Source organism: Megalobrama amblycephala, linkage group LG8 (genome assembly GCF_018812025.1).
Source record: "Megalobrama amblycephala isolate DHTTF-2021 linkage group LG8, ASM1881202v1, whole genome shotgun sequence".
Lineage (NCBI taxonomy): Eukaryota > Metazoa > Chordata > Actinopteri > Cypriniformes > Xenocyprididae > Megalobrama > Megalobrama amblycephala.
In genome coordinates this window covers 18,675,934-18,694,683 of record NC_063051.1, presented here as the reverse complement: position 1 = coordinate 18,694,683, position 18,750 = coordinate 18,675,934, and the positions used below count along the sequence as shown (strand labels likewise).

General features: G+C 36.4%; 1 protein-coding gene across 3 annotated transcripts; it reads left to right on the top strand.

Moving 5' to 3' along the window:
- The first annotated feature begins 1,094 nt into the window (after positions 1-1,094).
- On the top strand, positions 1,095-10,479 carry lurap1 (leucine rich adaptor protein 1). Of its 3 annotated transcripts, XM_048199843.1 has the most exons (4): positions 1,099-1,448; positions 1,889-2,193; positions 2,471-2,680; positions 9,404-10,479. In XM_048199843.1, the coding sequence occupies exons 3-4, from the start codon at positions 2,486-2,488 to the stop codon at positions 10,088-10,090; spliced, it is 882 nt and encodes a 293-aa protein (XP_048055800.1). In that variant the 5' UTR covers positions 1,099-1,448; positions 1,889-2,193; positions 2,471-2,485; the 3' UTR covers positions 10,091-10,479. The 3 variants fall into 3 exon arrangements, with proteins under 3 accessions (XP_048055801.1, XP_048055800.1, XP_048055799.1); XM_048199844.1 differs by having other exon boundaries at positions 1,095-2,193; positions 2,468-2,680; XM_048199842.1 differs by having other exon boundaries at positions 1,099-2,193.
- Positions 10,480-18,750: the final 8,271 nt, after the last annotated feature.

Below are 18,750 nucleotides of genomic sequence, written 5' to 3'. Positions count from 1 at the left end.
AATGATAAACGAATTTTCATTTTTGGGCGAACTGTCCCTTTAAGGTCTAAACTGGGTTTAAGTTCTAAAGACTACAACAATTATAATAATTTACTCACCCTTATGTTGTTCTAAATGTGTATGCCTTTCTTTCTTCTTTGAACATAAAAAGAAAAGTTTAGCAGAATGGCTGAGCTGTACTTTTCCATATAATCACAATAAATGGGGACCCGGAATGGTGCCATATTAATAAATAAATATTCCATTAATATATATGAATAAATGCTTCAAAGTCCGATGGAGAAAAAAAACAATTTACATTTTTTTAATGACAAACATAAACTGTATATTAAGTTATTGATACTTTCAATTTGGATTTATTAATATGTCACTGTGAGTAAATGATGACAGAATGTTCATATATTTGGATAAACTATCCCCCCTTTAAAACATTAAAATAATATAAAAATAAAAAAAAAAAACATTCTAAAACATTAAAATAACAATTATCTTGACCTTTTCAAACAACACAATTCTACATAAAAGTCAGTTCATAATTTTCATTAGGTGTAATTTCCGTTATGACCACTAGAATGAATCCTTTCACTAAATATAAAGATCATGCAAAGAGACAACAGTGACTCACATATGATGATGGAGGAATCTTTTGTGACATTCAAGTAATCCAGACATGAAGTATCAGGCTTGAAAATTGAATTTCTCATTGTGTATATCAAGTCATATACACAAGCAGAGTGGTATAAGTACTATATTAGGATCGTATATACTGTAGGCTACATTCTCTTATTTTGATTTTTTAATATTTCCATAAACTATGTAGCCTATCTGGCTGACAGGTCGATATCCTTCAAAGTGCAGTCAATTCTATATATTAAGCTCCCATTTTAAAGTAGGCTACATGTATGAACTGACATTTTTATGGTTACCTCAGACTTGGAAATATGGGTCTGTTGTGTGAGGTAATTCTCCTCACGCTCCTGTTCTGTTTTCGTCCCTGATGACTATAACAGAGGGGAGATCCTCATTGTGCAGCCAGCAGATGTTTAATGATGTCACCTTGACTTGTTCCTGGCCCGGAGAGAACATTAGTATGACACAGGGCAGAATAAGGACTCATATTTCTTGTCTAAAGCTGTATTTTATTTCTATATGTAACTACTTACAAAACAAACCGTGAATATCAGCCATGTGGTGGTAATACGCAGTACAGACCACAACCTTTTTCACTGGTATGGAAATACAGCGTCAACAACATTTACTATGCTGACTTACGGTTGGCAAGAAGATTACGAATTGGATTTTAGTGGAAACATTAAATGTCAGTCTGAGATGTGTTTAACAGACAGTGGTGCTTGATATTCAACAGTTCCAGTCGGAACAGAATCTCGTCAAAATGACCATTCTTCGTAGGCCTATATATCCTACATTATTTACGCTGCTTGGTACAGGTTAGTTTTTCCTCTCAGAAAAGAGACAGTTGCTTTCATGTGTTTACAAGTGCACACATCACATGATTTATATAATTTATTTTATTGGAAATATAGCTAAATTATCATACAGAACTTCTTGAATATACTTAGTTAAAATGTTTCACTTAGCTTTAAAAACTATTTGGATTAGGCCTAGGCTATAAGTTTTGTAATTATTTTGTGAAGCTGTTTTTAATTCTTATTAGGCCAACTAGCTACTCCTATATTATTAGGTACTTTAGTGATGAATTATAATATAATATATTTATATATATATATAATATAGGTAGGTATAACATGGACTTTGTTGTATTAAGTAGGCCTATTACCAATTTAACTTGTGGGAGTGAATTTCAACGGTCGCGTTTACTCAGTTATTTACGGCAGTGAACTTCTGCGCTCCGCTCGCTGTCATGCAGGTGGAATTCAGTCCAACCGTGTGATTCAAGCAGCACATCAGGACAGACATCCAGTTTGAAGAGAGCTTCCGTCCAAACCTGACTTCATCTCCGAGCATCACATGCACAGTTTACCTTAACACAGTCATGGCATCATCAGCACAACCGAGCAATTTGAACAGCAACCGAATCGGATACATTTAAACGACGAATCTTCAGAGAGACTCGCATCATGCTCAGGTGGTCTGTCTTTCCCACTGAAGGAGATCATATAGTCTGCGTTTGGGAAAGAAAACAGTCGTGTGAATGTTTAGAATATTAATAAGGTATGTCACTCTCACGTATGATGATGCATTTAGCTCAGCTGACGAATGTGACGGTTTTTTTTTTTAAGGAATAAGCGGATTTCAGCAATAATATACTGTATCATATATGTCATATGTTTACAAAAAATCACAGGGTGTTGCATAATATTTTTAGCCGTAATACTGTCTATATACTGTTTATATCAGTGGGGTGTAAATCAAAACAGGAGCTGCATTTTTTTTTTTTATTCCAGAACAATAGTCAAGCATTTCATTTTTCCTCTTTTCTTTTATGTAGATCCTTTGTATAATCATGGAGGAAAGCAATACCTGTGAATCAGTCCCAGATTTAAAGGATCTGGAGTTAAAAGTGGGAAGAAAGACCCCAGAGGGGCTCCTGAAGTGGATGAGAGAGGAGCACAAAATGATCTCTCATCATCAGACAGACAACAATGAGACAGAGAAGAAAGGACTGGATGAGAAGATCCGAAAACTTAAAATGGATATGGTAAGGTCTACATTTCTATACTAATAAACTAGTTTTATTTATTTAAATTAAATTTATTCCTATTGATTTATAAACTGTATTGTATTTGATACTCTGGCCCTCTTTTTTATACTCATCTATAGTCTGTGACTGTAAGTTTTTATAAATGTGTGTGGATGACACTCATAGCTGATGTCCAACTTGGTGAGTTTATTTTCTCCTCTTTATGAAACATAAAGCCTCTGGCCTCCCAGATTCCTTCTTTTTTTTGTCTGTCACATATCCAGTATATCCAATATCCATATAAAAATCCCAGTGTAAAGCTCTTATATACTGACTATGATTGTATCTTTTCATAACACAACTCCTAAGAAGACGCCTCATTTTGAAGGGTCCCAACCCACATTCCACAAACCAAATCAACCAGAAGCAAAAGAATTTCTCACAACATTGCCAAACAGTAAATCGAGCATTGAAACATGACCCTAAAACTGTCATACTAGGCAATGATGTTTTTAATGAATGGATGTATTGCTTGCAACCACATATCTGTGATAATGTTGAAGTGAAGGAATGGCTTGAGTTGTGGTAAAAGATTTGCTGCTGTTTTCAGTGTTCATGCTTCATACTGTAACCCCAAGCTCTTGGGGCAGATACGCCCTCAGTTGTATAAAGAATTGTTGTAGTTAGGGAAATGAGCTTGTTCCCAGTGGAATGCAGAGCCATTAAGCAAATGGACCCTGATGTTGTTGCTATGGTGCTTTTTACTGAGTGGGAGACTTTGTAAAAGGCCCCAAAGATGTCATGGATTATGCATTTCTGATTTTTGGAAGTCAGTGTTATTAATTTGGATTTTCATGATGATTGTTGTGGATACTCTGTGATTAAGACATCTTAACATGTCAGTGGTTTACTGCATCAGCCAAGATCTGTGTTGGCAAGCCTGTGTGTTGTTTCTGATAAAAAGGTTAATGGAACTTGACAGCTTTGTGCAATTATGCATTTATTATTATATGCAAATTGCATAAATTTGGCAAATTGTATATCAACAAAAGATCAGTTGTATATCAAGAGTAATTGTGTAGAAGATCTAGAACTAAAATTGACATATACCGGCCTAAAACACACATGTAAAGGCACAGTAGGTTTTCAAACAGCAGTCCAGGGACCTCCAGGAGATCACAAGTTGGTCAACAGAAAATTTAAGCCAGAAAAATAATTTGAAATGACATCAATTTTATATTTTTACTTTTTGAATCTGTTTTCTAAAGACTGGTTGGATATCATGATGAGCTTAGTACAATGAATCTCTTATTTAGATTGTGTTTACACTTTGTTGGTTATAATGAAAGGATTCACGAGCATGCGGCTCGCACTGAACGAAACAAAATCTGCTGCATTTTCAGCTGTCTTAAGCCGGTTCAGATTGCTGACTAGAACCTCTGATAGGCCATTGCATTCACACGCTCAACAGATATGATTGTGATTGGATACAATGCTCAACGCTTGTAAAAACACACTGTAAATAGAAACCAATGTCGCTTAGAGAGCACTCAAACAAACATAAATTAGAGCATTTGAAGGAGCATATGAAGCACCTGACATAACCTTTTGGGTTATATAGAACCTTTTCTTCTAGAGTTTTACTGTTCCCCTGATGCCATTTCACACTGTTCCCAAATAGTCATGAGCTACAGCAAGCCAACTGTCATTGAACTTTACCTCACCCTGTCCCATTGTCAACCAGTCTGTCGACACACACACACACGCCATACATTCACACACTAGTATGATGTAGACATTGTTTGGTTAAGAACATACACCAAAAATGACAAAACTTACATGTCATTACTATGATAAAATGGTCACATTTGACTTAAAAACAGTGGAAGTAAATGTGAAATCAAACAGCTTGTCTTATGTCTGATCTGCATGAAGAAAGAGCGAGAGAGGGGTGTCCTCAATGACTTTCAGCATCTTGGACCCCGCTGAATGCAACTCTCTCTCCCTGCCTGACACACAGATGGGAAACACAGGGGAAGGTGTGCTGACAGATGGAGGAAAGGGAGATGACTCTTCTAGTCTGATAGAATGAGGAGGAGAGGGGAAATGAGGGAGGGAGGGAGAAAGAGAGAAGCAGTAAGGTTGAAAGGGAGAGTGGGAGGATGTAGAGGTTAGGAAGGAATGCAGAGAGACAGAGTGCACGTGTTGTGCTAGATGAGAGAGAGAGACAGCGGTGATTTATTGGAATATAAGAGATTCTGTCAATCCTGTCAGAGCTGCAGTGTGTCAGGAGGAGCAAAAGACGGCTGCAGTTAAAATGAGTACAGAAAGAATGTAAACTGAGCTGCCCTTGAAATATTTTGCTGTCTCATTATGCACTACCGCTCAAAAGTTTGGGATGTTTTTTCAGGCAGAATGCATTAAATTGATCAAAAGTGACAGTAAATACATGTATAATGTTATGAAAAACTTATATTTCTAATATATGACAAAAAATATTCAGCATTGATGATAATAATAGAAAATGTTACTTGAGCTCCAAATCAGCTTATTAGAATTATTTCTGAAGGATCATGTGACACTGAAGACTGGAGTAATGACAGCTGGAAATTCAGTATTTCACAATATTACTGTTTTCGTATTTGTGTTTAAATAAATGGAGATGAGCATAAGAAATTTCTTTCAAAAACATTGTAAAACCTTACAGACCCCAAACTAGCACAGTAGCATCCAAAATATATTTGTTATATATATAGTTAATTTTGAGGAGCATTTTTTACCCAAATAATAAAACACATTTACCTCAAATATTTTGGTTGAATAAATTAACTGAATACAATTCTAAATCTGAACAATTATATTCAGATTTATATCTTATATCAATTTAATATCAATACCATAAAGTAGCTTTAAATAATGAGCAAAATATAATAGCACAGTAAACATTCTGCTAGATTTGAAATAATTGGCTGTCACTATGTTAGATTATAAAGCTCTCTACTGTAATGTCAGATTTGCAGTTTTGCAGGTATGGGAGTGTTTTCTTCACAATCAGTGTTTATACAGCTGACTTTAGTTTCTGACTTCAGTTTTTATCTTCCAAAAAAATTTCTGACCCTGAATATGAAACTTCAAGAATGACAAACGAGCACCATAATTATAGTTATAGTATAAAATATGAATATTTCATATCTTATACTATACTACTGTATGTTGTAATTGCCATTTAACATAGCATTTTTGCTATGCTGCAAGTTTGAACACATGCATAATTTTTGGATGAACTATTTCTTAGACTTTTTTATAATTTTTTTTGTTTTTGTCTGCTTTAGAATGTATTTATAAATAATTTATAAATAAGAATTTATAAATAATTTGTATGCAGCAAATGTATTTCACAATGGCATGGCAAAAAATGGCAACATCAAGGTTCTTCACTGAGTACACGCTTGAAAGCCTCCTCATCTTTCAAGAGAAGTCAGTGAACCATAATCAAGAAAATATGCATTATTGTAAAATACAGTATCTTAGATACTATAAGCTACTGCTGCATAATGTTATAATATAGTTGTGCCTATTGTAACTCTGCCACTGTGTAATAATATAGTACTTTTAACACACGCAGAGAGCAACGTGGTGTGGTGTGATAGTTAACAGAGCAGGACACCACAGCATGGAAAATGAGCTCTCCAGAATTCCAGGGATTAGAACACAAGACGCATGAGCTATGGTTTTAAGGAGTGGGAAAATGGAATTCTTCTGGCTGTGAGAATCTCCAGTGTGAGCCTCAGACACTGTGGAATGTTCTCCCAAAGGGGAGTCTGTGGGTCAGTGTGTGGCTCCATGTGGAAGGATGGAAGCTACATAAGATGATTGCAGCAACAGTGCACTGTATTGCACGGGGTTACAATGACCGTGTTTTCATTCATTTAGCATTTTATAAGGTCTATTTAAAGGAATAGTTCACCCAGAAATCTGTCTGACAAATCGGTCATTATTTACTTGTTTCAAAAGCTTAGTTAAAAGCTTTCAAGATGTAAAAAGGATGCAAATGCAAGATGTAAAAAGGATTCAAATCTTCAAATAACAACAACAAATTTGGTCTGTTTCTCATATAGTGTGATTACTGGTAAGAGAATACGGGCTTGAGTCTCATTGCACCTTCATACAGACAGTATTCGAGACGCTTCTGTAAGTTTCTGTGTGAACGGGACATTTCAAGACTCACACCTGTAAGTGACTGACAGTGTGAACGTAGCAACTTAAACTTATCAGGAATTTGAGGTGTGTTAACTGTTTTACTCTATATCCATGGTACTGGGCACTGTAGAGTACCATACAAAAGTTTGTACCCCATGGTAAGAAGAACCAGTATAGTGTGAGTGTAATTCAGCCAGTTCCAGATGCATATATAGAGATGCAAACAGGCTGAGTTGGGCACAGCCAGATCAGCGCTCACCACATCAGTGCTGAGACAGGGAGAATATTTATGAGTATGTTCATTAGTCTCAGCAACTCAGACAGAGGTGCCGACGTTAACCCGGCCCAACCCACACCAGTGCAGAGTTGTTACAATCTGTTCTCTGAATCTCTCTCGTCTTACGTATTTACATATTTCCCTATTTACTGTAAAAAAAGGCTTGTTTATCTTTGCCTTCTAAATTCAGCTCTATTTCCCATCCCCCCTCTCGCTGCCTGAATTGTTCTTTTTGTATCCCACGCTCTTTTACCGAAATGTTCTCTTTTGGTTTTTTGTACTGTAATTAGTGTGGTTGACGTCAGCAGTGCACTATGGCCTTTAAATTACACAGCAGGCTGAATGTATAGGATAAGAGTATATGCTGTCCATTTATGACACGCCTGGTGCACTTAAACTGATTTGTCTCATCCTGTTCTCAAACTTGTCCTGAGTCTATTGGCATAATCCCCATTTAGTCATCCTTCTTTTAACTGAAAATGTACACAATGTGTGTCAGAAATTTCATTGAATTGAAAATGAAAATTCTGTAATCATTTAATGACTTTCTTTTTTCAGTGGCACACAAAAGGAGAAGTTAGGCCTCAATCATCAATCACTTTCACTGTATGGAAAAAAGATGCGGTGAAAATGAACGGTGACTAAGACTTTCAGTCCCTAACAGCATCTTTTGTGTTCCACAGAAGAGAGAAAGTAATATGGGTTCATACCGGGTGAGTAAATAATGACAGAATTTAAATTTTTAGGTGAACTGTTCCTTTATAAAGCGCTGTGTGAATAGCTGATGGGGTGCAGACGGGGCAGAATTCATCAGGGATTGTGGGAGCCAAAGTACTGTGGCTTTCAGAGGAAGCACTGACTATTTGATGAGCACTGTTATATGGGCTGGAGAGCCACTCAGTCAGTCAGAAGAGTTCAGGACTTTGTATATCATATTACATCTTCCTGACAAAAATGCTTCACTGCTGCCAGATGAAGCTTCGTAACATATTTCTAAAGGAATGTGAATCGCTTATATTTTAACAGATATACCTCATAAAATGAGAATACATTCCAAAAGTAAGATCTAATGATGGAGGAAAGATCTAATATATTATTATCATAGGACCATTAGCATCCATTATTACTTTTTATTGGCTTGGCAAAATGGATATAGTGCTGTAAAATTGATGATATATATATATATATATATATATATATATATATATATATATATATATATATATATATAGTATATGGTTTACTTTTCTTTAGACATCATGTTTAGATGTGTCAGATGAAAACTGCTTAGCCCATTTGCTGTGGGAATTAGGAAGAGAAGAGTACTTCACTAGAGGAAGGGATATTGTCAGGAAGATCTATAAATCTCAGCAGCATTTACAGTAATGGACCTCTGGCTCTGCAGTCAGCAGGACTACAGTCATGGTTATGAACCTCAGACTTAATACAACAATCAGCACTAATCAGAACTCATTTAGAGCATTTATTAAAGTTGTCAAACTTCCAAAATGACAAAAAAGTGACCCATATGATGTCTTTTAGTCTTTTAGAGCCTTGAACAAATCTTTAGAACCAAATAAATCTTTTCCTCTACTAAATCAAATCTCATTCACATTATTTGAACATGTGCATATTCAAATTAGGCACATTGCTTTTTTTTTTTAAATATTTGTAAATGTACACGATATGGGTGTACTATTCCTTTATACACTCTTAAAAATAAAGGTTCCAAAATGTTTTTTTTTACATAGCGAGGCCACAGAAAAACTATTTTTGGTTCCCCAAAGAACCTTTCAGTGAACAGTTCTTAAAAGAACCATTTTTTTGTGTATAGAGCATTTTATACTCTAAAAAATATAAGCGGTTTTCGCAGTGATGCCATTGAAGAACCATTTTTGGTTGCCCAAAGAACCTTTTCAGTGATCAGTTCTTAAAACAACCATTTTTTTTCTTAGTGTGAAGAACATTTTAAAAATCTAAAGAACCTTTTTCAAATATAAAGAACATTTTGTGGAATGAAAAGGTTTCATGGATGTTAAAGGTTCTTCATGGAACCATCACTGCCAATAAAGAACCTGTATTTTTTTGGTCCTTTTCCACTTTAAAGTACCTTTTGTGCAATGTAAAGGTTCCATGGTTCTTAATGGAACCACAGATGCCAATAAAGAACCTTCATTTTAAAGGGTGTGGCATGTACTTTCATTTGACTGTAGTTACGGTTGTTAAAAAAGCTCTTGATGTCTATGTGTATTTCCTCTGCCCAGGCTCATCTACGAGCAGCAGACGTCAAGATCTTGAACCAGTTGCTAGCACTGCATGAGGGCATTGAGGCAGTGAAATGGCTCCTGGAAGAGCGTGGCGCGCTCACCAGCCGCTGCAGCAGCCTGACCAGCAGTCAGTACAGCTTAGGGGAGGGACCCGACACTTCCTGGAGGGGCAGCTGGAGCAGTTTGCAGGATCCCCATGACAAGCTGGACAACATTTCGATTGGCAGCTATCTGGACACATTAGCTGATGATCTGGATGAGTACTGCCCCTCCAGTGGGACTGATTCAATACTGTGTGCCGCCCCTGTGGGGACAGATGGCTCCAGAGGTACTGGAGGAGGCATTGGCAGTTCCACTGGATCTGGAACCAGATCTCCACAAGTCAAATCCGATGCCCCTAAAGAAGAAGCTCAGGTTTGGAATAAATCCTCTGAGATAGCGAGACCATACCAGCCCAACAAGACCAATGGAATCCTGGACAAATCACTAAAGCAAATGGTCACCACAGATTCACCCAGGGCTTGTCTCGCTGAAAAGCTGGGGAAGAGTCTGAGCCCTAAAGTGAAACCTTACAAGAATGGCAAAGTTGAGCTGGAGAGCTGCAAAATGAATGGCAAGGTTCAACTGGAGTATGACGCACATTGGCGCTGGGTGCAGTCGCAGGATGATGTGACTTTTTTGTGATTTTCAAGCCAAAGGTGTTGATTGGAGATTTCTCTGGTCCTCTATTCACCACTGAGCTTTTGTTTGCATACTTTGAGCTTTGATTAATTTGAGGTTAAGAGGTCAGCAATGGAAAAGAAGCTTAGACCTGTGGTGGGTCAGAGTTTTTTTTTTTTTTTTGTAATGGCATCTATTGATTCAACACTATTTATTGATTTTTTGTTTATCTTTTAGAGATTGAAAATGTCAAAACAGTCCTTAGAATCCATGAAAAAGTTCACAAAATTCAGTTTTTAAAAAAAAAACAAGTTGAGGTTGGCAAGTTGCTGTTTTTTTTTTGTTTTTTTTTATGTTTTTGAAAGAATTCTCACCAAGGCTGCAGAAATACAGTAAAACAGTAATATTGTGAAATATTATTAAAGTTTAAAATAGCTGTTTTCTATTTTAATATATTTTAGAATGTAATTTATTCCTGTGATGGCAAAGCTGAATTTTCGGCAGCTATTACTCCAGTCTTTAGTGTCACATGATCCTCCAGAAATCATCACAATATTCTGATTTGGTTCTCAAGAACATTTACTCTTAATATCAGTGTTTGAAAATAGTTTATTATTAATGCTTAATATTTTTGTGGAAACCGTAATACATTTTTTCAGAATTCTTTCAATAGAAAGTTTAATACAAGTGCATTTATTTGAAATACAAATCATTTGTAACAATACAAACGTCTCTATCATCACCTTTGATCAATTTAACGCATCCTTGCTGAATAAATTTCAAAAGAGTGCACAAAATGCTTACGTTTGACATTTCCTTAATATTTTGAAGTGGACCAAAGTTTGTTTAGCTAAAACAATCCAAAAGCTTGAAACCACAGCTCTCAACTTATTTTGTTACAAAAATCAGTGAATGTTTTTTTTTCACACCATTTTGTTGGACCTTTCTGCTGATTACAATATGGACAAAATGAAGTGCAGCATTTGCTCTTAAACTGTTGGGAATGTTTAAATCATGCTCCATTTTACTGCCAAAGTCTTAAATCCCCTCAGAGTGTGTTTCTTTGAGTTAACATCTAAAGGTCAAAGAACAAATCCATTCTGAATACCAAGCATGTTCCCATCTGTTACAATGTGACCCTGAGTCCAGAATCAGCAACACCCTTGAGTTGCCTTTGACAATTAATTATAATCTACAATCAGAATGTCATTTTTTTACACACATATATATATATATATATATAATTGTTGATTTGAAAACTGCTTGTAGTTTACTCTTTGTCTGTCAGAATGCTTATGTAATCAGTCAGTAAAAATGCTGTATTGTAAATCTAATCAGGTAAACCGTGGGTTAGCTTTAAGTAGGATCCTGTTTTGGAGTACCAATTAGTACTGTTTTTATTGGGTCAATCAAATGAGCTTGAAAAACAGGAACAGGAAATCAAGGATGTCATTTATATCTTATTCCACTGCACAGATCCAATGGAGTAATAATATGCTCACACAAACGCATGGAGACCAGTGGTTGTGCTGTGATCTTTGCATTTGTAATGTCTTTTCTTGTTATTTAAAAATGTCGCACCTCAAGTGCACTTTTAATTTAAAGCTGTTCAGATTGCTAACTCTTACCAGTTAATCAAGTTCTATATGTGGTGTAACTTTGACTAGTCACAGTGTTAGCACTGGATATAATCCTGAATTGTCTATGTTTTGTATGCCAAAAGAACTGCATTGATGTAATATTTTTTGTCTAATGCAAGAACTGAAAGTACTATCAGTATTCAATAATTTAAAATATGTGTTATGTAATAAAACACCATACTGTATATATGTGTTCATCTATTTGTTTTGTGCTGAAAAAGAGGACTGTATTACATGTAAACTCAGACTTTTTTTAACCACAAACACCCACTCTCAGTTAATAATGCTTCTGCTTCTAGGAAAGGGTTTCCATGACTACTGAATACATGTGTAACATGTGCATTTGTGTCACTCAGCTGTTTGTTTAGAGTCAGGGAAATGGAGTCAGGACAAATCCCAGAAGCCACTTTGTGAAGAGCAGGGCTATGGCAGGAATATGTGAAGATATTGGAATGGGATGGTGAGGATGATCAAAGAGAAGCGAACGAGTACTAAAAATGAGATATGGATTGGTTGGAGAGAGATAAAACAAAAGATATAAATGGAAACAGCAGTGATCCTGATTTACATGCTGCCCTAGGTGAGATCAGATGAGAGGCAACAAGTACGTATAGAGGGATCCAAAACTGCTTTGCTGAAACTTTTGGATTTTTCTAATATGATACTTAGTATTTTAGCAGCATTTTGAATGAATAGCAGAACAAAATCATTTTCAAAATAAAAAAATGTTTATTTTCAGGTTTAAATTAGATTTTCGAGAACCAGTTGTAGGTTTCAGATGCACAGCTGAACAAGGGGCAAGGTATCTTAACATTCCTGGGTAGTTGTTTTCTATGTAGCCTACTGTATATAATTGATAGATAGATAGATACATACATACATACATACAATAATGCCTGAACGGGAAAGACCTTGTACAGACAACAACATTGTCAAAACAACCCTTGTTCACGTGGATCTGAGAAAACAACAACAAAAAAAAACCGCTGTATTGTGCATGCCAGGCCAGTAGTTGGCGATGTTACTTTATAAAGAAAAACTCCATGCCTATAGACTGAACACATAATACGCATGTACATGACAAATTTCACAAATTCATTTTTGTAGTTTACACAGTGACGATAACAGTATCATTTTCAAAACTTGCACTTTCCGTTTTCAAAAGTTTGCATTTTCAGGCCCCCAAAATGCTGTTGTTGTGTAAATGAATGGCCAAACGCATAAAAAGTTTTCTGTTTTTATTTGAAAACAGTGTCATGTAAACTGCCCCTAAATCTCATACAAAATGTCAGCTGACTTCGTTCCTTCAGCTGGCATATTAAATAATATAATTTCTCCTATTAATTAAAGTGCTCTGATGAAATGAGCAGCATATAAGCAATAGTAAAGAAAACACTGAATGCTAAAATTTCTCTGACCTTGCTAGCCCACAGTAGCAGTCAGTAAAACAAATGGCGATCAGCATTTGTTTTGAACGGTTTAAAGCTTTTGCATTGGCAATTTTGGTGGTAAATACAACATTCCTCAGCACAGCAGGATGCTAATTCACCTAATAGGTTCCAAATGAGAGATTCTTGCTTAGTTAGCATAGCGGCTAACCCACTGTGTTAAATGTGCTTTGTTAGTTAAATGCAGTGTGCCTCCACCACCACTAACCACACAACAAAGCATCTCTGCAGCTATAAAACTTGTTTGTGTTTAAAAAAAAAAGTTTTCTGTATGCTAACTTACAGTATGAATCATGCTCACTTGACAAGCACAGTTTTATTGGCTGTCTAGCCAAAATAAATTTAATTGGTTAGATTCTGACACAAACCCATCATTGTGCATAGTGTTATTTGCATGCAATTGTGTTTCTTTCCTTGGTTTCGTTATGTGTAAATGGGGCTTGCAAGTGGTTTCATTATGGGTATACGGCATTTTATTTCCTATTACTTCAGCAAAATTGTTGGCAGGTACGAACACACTTAAAGCCAAAGCCAAAGCCTGAGAGAGGTTTTTCCCTTCAAGTTGTTGTCTGCTATTTAAATCAGCCCATCCTTTTAGAGAAATTATATACAGCCCATATACTTTCTCTCTCTCTTTCTCTCTCTCTCTCGTTCTAGAATTTTGTATGTATGTATGTGTGTGTGTGTGTATATATATATATATATATATATATATATATATATATATATAGGGCTGTCAATCGATTAAAAATTTTAATCTAATTAATTACATACTCTGTGATTAATTCATCTAAATTAATTGCATACATAATTTTTGCTGTGAAAGTATTAAATATTTCAATTCAAATGAATCAATGCAGGGTTTTTCCTGGGTCAAAAATGGTCTTCAGTGGTGACAGACATGGTCATCCACACAAACAGTAAAAAGTGCCCTACCCACGTAACCTACGAGCCCGATACTGACAATAAAGTACCTGTCACTCTCACTGTAATTCTTTCTTGCCCTCTTTGCAAAAAAAAAAACAAAAAAGTGATTTTATAGCTTTGTAAGAGAAGATGCTTTTTTGCTAAACCTGAAAAGTATTAAAAAATAGCATTTTATATTAACTAATAATATAATTTTCTACCATATACAATTGAATGCACCTAGCTAACAACAACTTGCTTTGTTCTGGTTTCACCTCACTCCAGTCTAAACTAACTGATTTTATAGGTAGGCCTAATTTACTACACATTGTCATTTAAATAACCTGAAAATATTGTGGATTATTAAGGCTAATTTTACTAACCACTGTTGCTAAATGGGGTAAGCACACTTATGTTCTCATTTCAGAGTTGTTCGAGTAAATGATTCATTATAGACCGTCTGGACCATAGACATCATATAGGTCTGGACTGATCAGTTGTTGTCATGATTCATTAAAATGAATCTGTTCAAATGAGTCATTAGGTCGCGAATCGGACATTAGTGGATGTTGACGCGTTGCGTGCGAATCGCGACTGTCATTAGGACATCGCAAAAGATTTGTCAACACAGAAAACACTTCACCACTGGATAGGGGTGTAACGATTTATCGTGGTACGATATTTCGCGATGCAAACATGTTACGATATGCATCGTAGAGTGATTGCGATACTTTTACGATATGACGGCAGTTTAATCTTATTGGTTGAGCTGCCGACGTGACCTACTCTGCAAGGTGGCAGTGAGAGAAGCCGGTTGTCACCGCATATAAATGGTGTGTCTCAATCAGCTCTCTAGTTCAGTAAGTGTTTCGGGCACACATTGAATCTTGCAAGCAGGTTTAAACGTTTCTCATGTCAGTCTCTTGCATGGTCGCGTGAGAAAAGTCGTGGCTTTCTTTCACCGCAGTGCCACAGCAACAGCTGTGCTCACAGAAAAGCAAAAGACGCTTGCGATGCTTTGCTTTAAGAAGTTCTGTGGGGCCGTTCACACATTGCGTCTTTTCCGCGTGCAAGTCAGTTATTTTTTTCAAATGTAGCCGCGCGGCAGGCGCGCTCATAATGGGATCAACGCGGTCGCGACGCGCATGCAATTCTCAACTTTTCAGAATGCAAGCGCACAGCAGGTCGTGTGACAAGAATCAACCGATCAGCTATGGCCTTTCCGTAACAAAACATCAAAAGCTCAGCCGAACAGCTGATCATAGCTGTACATGGTGGTTTTTATATCTTATCTCCATCAATATATCTCGTAGCTAGTAAAACTAATGCAAGGGCTAGAAATCATTTATCCTTTGCAGAAACATCCTGATTCTCTTGGACAGCTCAGTTCATGGTTGCATAGCAACGACCGACGCCACGGGAGCGCAAGCGCTTTGGAAAGAAGGAGAAGCGGTGCGGCCGCGCCTTCCACGCGTTTTTAGGCGCGATATGTGAACGGCCCCTATTCATAATTCTAAGTTCATGTTAAATTTAACATTTTTTTTTTCAGTGACAGACAGCCCTATTGAACTGTTAATTTGAATACAGAAGGTTTTTATTAAACCTTGAAATGTGAGCTTGTATGTACAACAAGGAAAATTATTGAATTTTCTTGGGAGAAGTTTTTTGAATAAATCTTGTTTGAATTTCAGTTTCATTTTGTTCAAAATATCGTGATACGTATCGTATCGTGAACTCCGTATCGAGATACGTACCGTATCGTGACCTGAGCGTATCGTTACACCCCTACCGAATGCGCCTCGGGAAACATGGATTCGGTCTTACGAACTTTTAGCATTGTGTCAGTTGATTTAGATTATTATGTGTGAGGTAGAGAGAGTGCAAAGACGGTGCTTACTTTGAAGAGAGCTCCCGCGCACGAGGGAGGAGCTCTGCTCGTTCTGTCCGTCAGCGCAGCAGTCATCTCCCTCCTTCATTTTACAGTCGAATGGTGGCTAGAACGGCTCCAGGTTCAAAGGTCAATACGTTGTGGATTAATCTGCGTTATTTTTTCTCAGATTAATTAACCGAAATTAACGTGTTATTTTGACAGCCCTAATATATATATATATATATATATATATATATATATATATATATATATATATATATATATATGGTTCTCAAATCTGATTGGCTGATAGCTATGTGATATTTTAGCAATATTTAGCACTCCTACCATTTGTATCACTCTGCTTGAAGTGACTGTCATGGTGGCCAAGCAAATCCACCATATATTTTACAAATACTACACTTGTTGTACCATGAACTGTAGTTTTAAAAGTTTTTTAGGCAAGAATGTAGTTGTTTAGACCTGAAATATGTGACTCATATTTAATCATAGTGCCTATTTTACAATTTGTTTCGACATTTTCGGAGATGTGAGCTCCAGGCCATCAACGGCCGTTAAGCACTCGCATATCCACCGAGAACAGCTTCATCTCGGCCAGTGCCGCTGGCTCTTATAGTGGTTAAACATGAGATATAATTCATTTTGGGTACATAAAACGGTTAATCTTTGGTCTTGTTAATCTATAACTTGTTCCAGAGCAAATCGAATTGGGCTATGTTAAATTTGTATATAAATATATATATAAAATATGAAAAAACAATCTTTTTAGTAACCATGTCGTATGTTGCTTCATCACACCACCCTACTAACATACATACATATGGACCCAACCCATATGTACACAACTGCATAATATCCCCTTCTCACCCCTGCCACACATGTATAGTCTCAATTACATATCATCCCACCCCTTTCTCTTTTTATCTTTACTTTTGTAAAAGACTCCAGACAGAGTGACTAGCATTTACCTAAATGAATATGCAAGTCACATACTGTCAGATGCTTTAAAGAGGCTTCTGACTGTTTAAAGACCTTTGCGAGAACGATTTGCAGGCAATTAGGAACATAGATGATGAAAGAAACGTCCTCCTCTGTTTTCCTGCACTACCTTTGATCTACTGCAGTTTGCCAGTGCCTGACCACTACTGAAAGAATGAGGACTGTTCAGAGTTTTCACACATTTTCCTTGCTGTTTCATTTATCTACATCTGGTATGCCCAAAGAATTGTAGGAAATGCTTGTGGAAAACCCCTTGCGATAAAAGCAATGCATAAAAAGTGCTTGAAATCAACAGCAAGAAAGGAAGGAATCATGCTGGGCACATATTATAGTGTCATTGTGCAATGTGCTACTGAATTCAAAAGAAACACACACACTACAGTTCAAAAGTTTAGGGTCTGTAATTTTTCTTTTTAATGTTTTTGAAAGAATTCTCTTATGTGCATCAAGGTTGCATTTATTAGATCAAAAATACCGGAAAAACAGTAATAATATGAAATATTATTACAATTTAAAAATTAACTATTTTAATATATTTTCAAATATAATTTATTTCTGTAATGGCAAAGCTGATTTACTACACTTTCTGCTGTCACATGATCCTTTGGAAATTTTGTGTTCACGAAACATTGTTATTAATGCTGAAAACAGTTGCTCTGCTTAATATTTTTCTGGAAACTGATACATTTTTCAGTGTAACATTTGTAACATGTCTTCACTGTCACTTTTGATCAATTTAATGCATCCTTACTGAATGAAAGCATTAATTTCTTTAAAAAATGTCACTAACCCTAAACATTTGAACAATAGTGTGTATATGTTTGGTTTAACTCAATGTGATAATGAAAAATTTGTTTAATTTTATCATAGTAGGCCCTATGACATCAGTATTTACCCGGTGTTGCCATAACAATAAGGGCTGTGATCAAACAGTTACTGTTTATATGTGACTGCAGCTATGTGATGGACCTGCCTTGTAATGAACACTGGCAAGGCAATGTTTGTGTCAGTGTGCAAAAACAAATATTCAGGCAAATGCAAAAGTATTTGTCTAGATGAGAGTTCACCACTAACCACACTGGATGTTCTAACGGCAGAGTTGGAGTACAGAGACGGTGGGATGCTGATCATATCCCAGAAGCCACTGGAGGGGTTCGGTGGAGTTTTAGCCACAGAACGTCAGCACTTGTGCTCCAAAAATCACAAAAATCGAGGGTTGGCAGAAATGAGCACCATATGAATTGTAGATTGGGTACAAATATTAGGCCCTCATGCACAGTGAGGACATTTTTGCTTCATTTCACAGTGTGTACACAGGATGCTTCACAAAAGATAAGAACATATTATAGATGTGCTGGGCACAGGCGATAAATGAAATATGAAGCAAAACAAAATGTGTCTATAAATGAATTGTGCAGTTGAAAAAGCATAGTGTATAAAGGAGACACAGGTGGTATCTTATTAGTGGTTCTTGCCTGTAAGATAAAGCACACTATTATTATCTCACGTTTCTTCTTCTTCTTCTTCTGTACAAAACTTCGGCGCATAACTCACGTTCAAAGACCCACGTTGGTGTCAAATCATGCAGATTATTGAGGAGAGGTGTGCTATGACTTTTATAAGTGATCAGGCACATGATATTCGTACTTCCAAGACTTCTAACATGCTACATACGCTAACAGTGAATAGCTACATGCTAACAGCGATTAGCTAAAGTGTTAAAATGTCAAAAAGGCTAACTAAAACATACTAGCAACATGCTAATCATGTTAGCGCCATGTTAAAAACATGTTAATCACC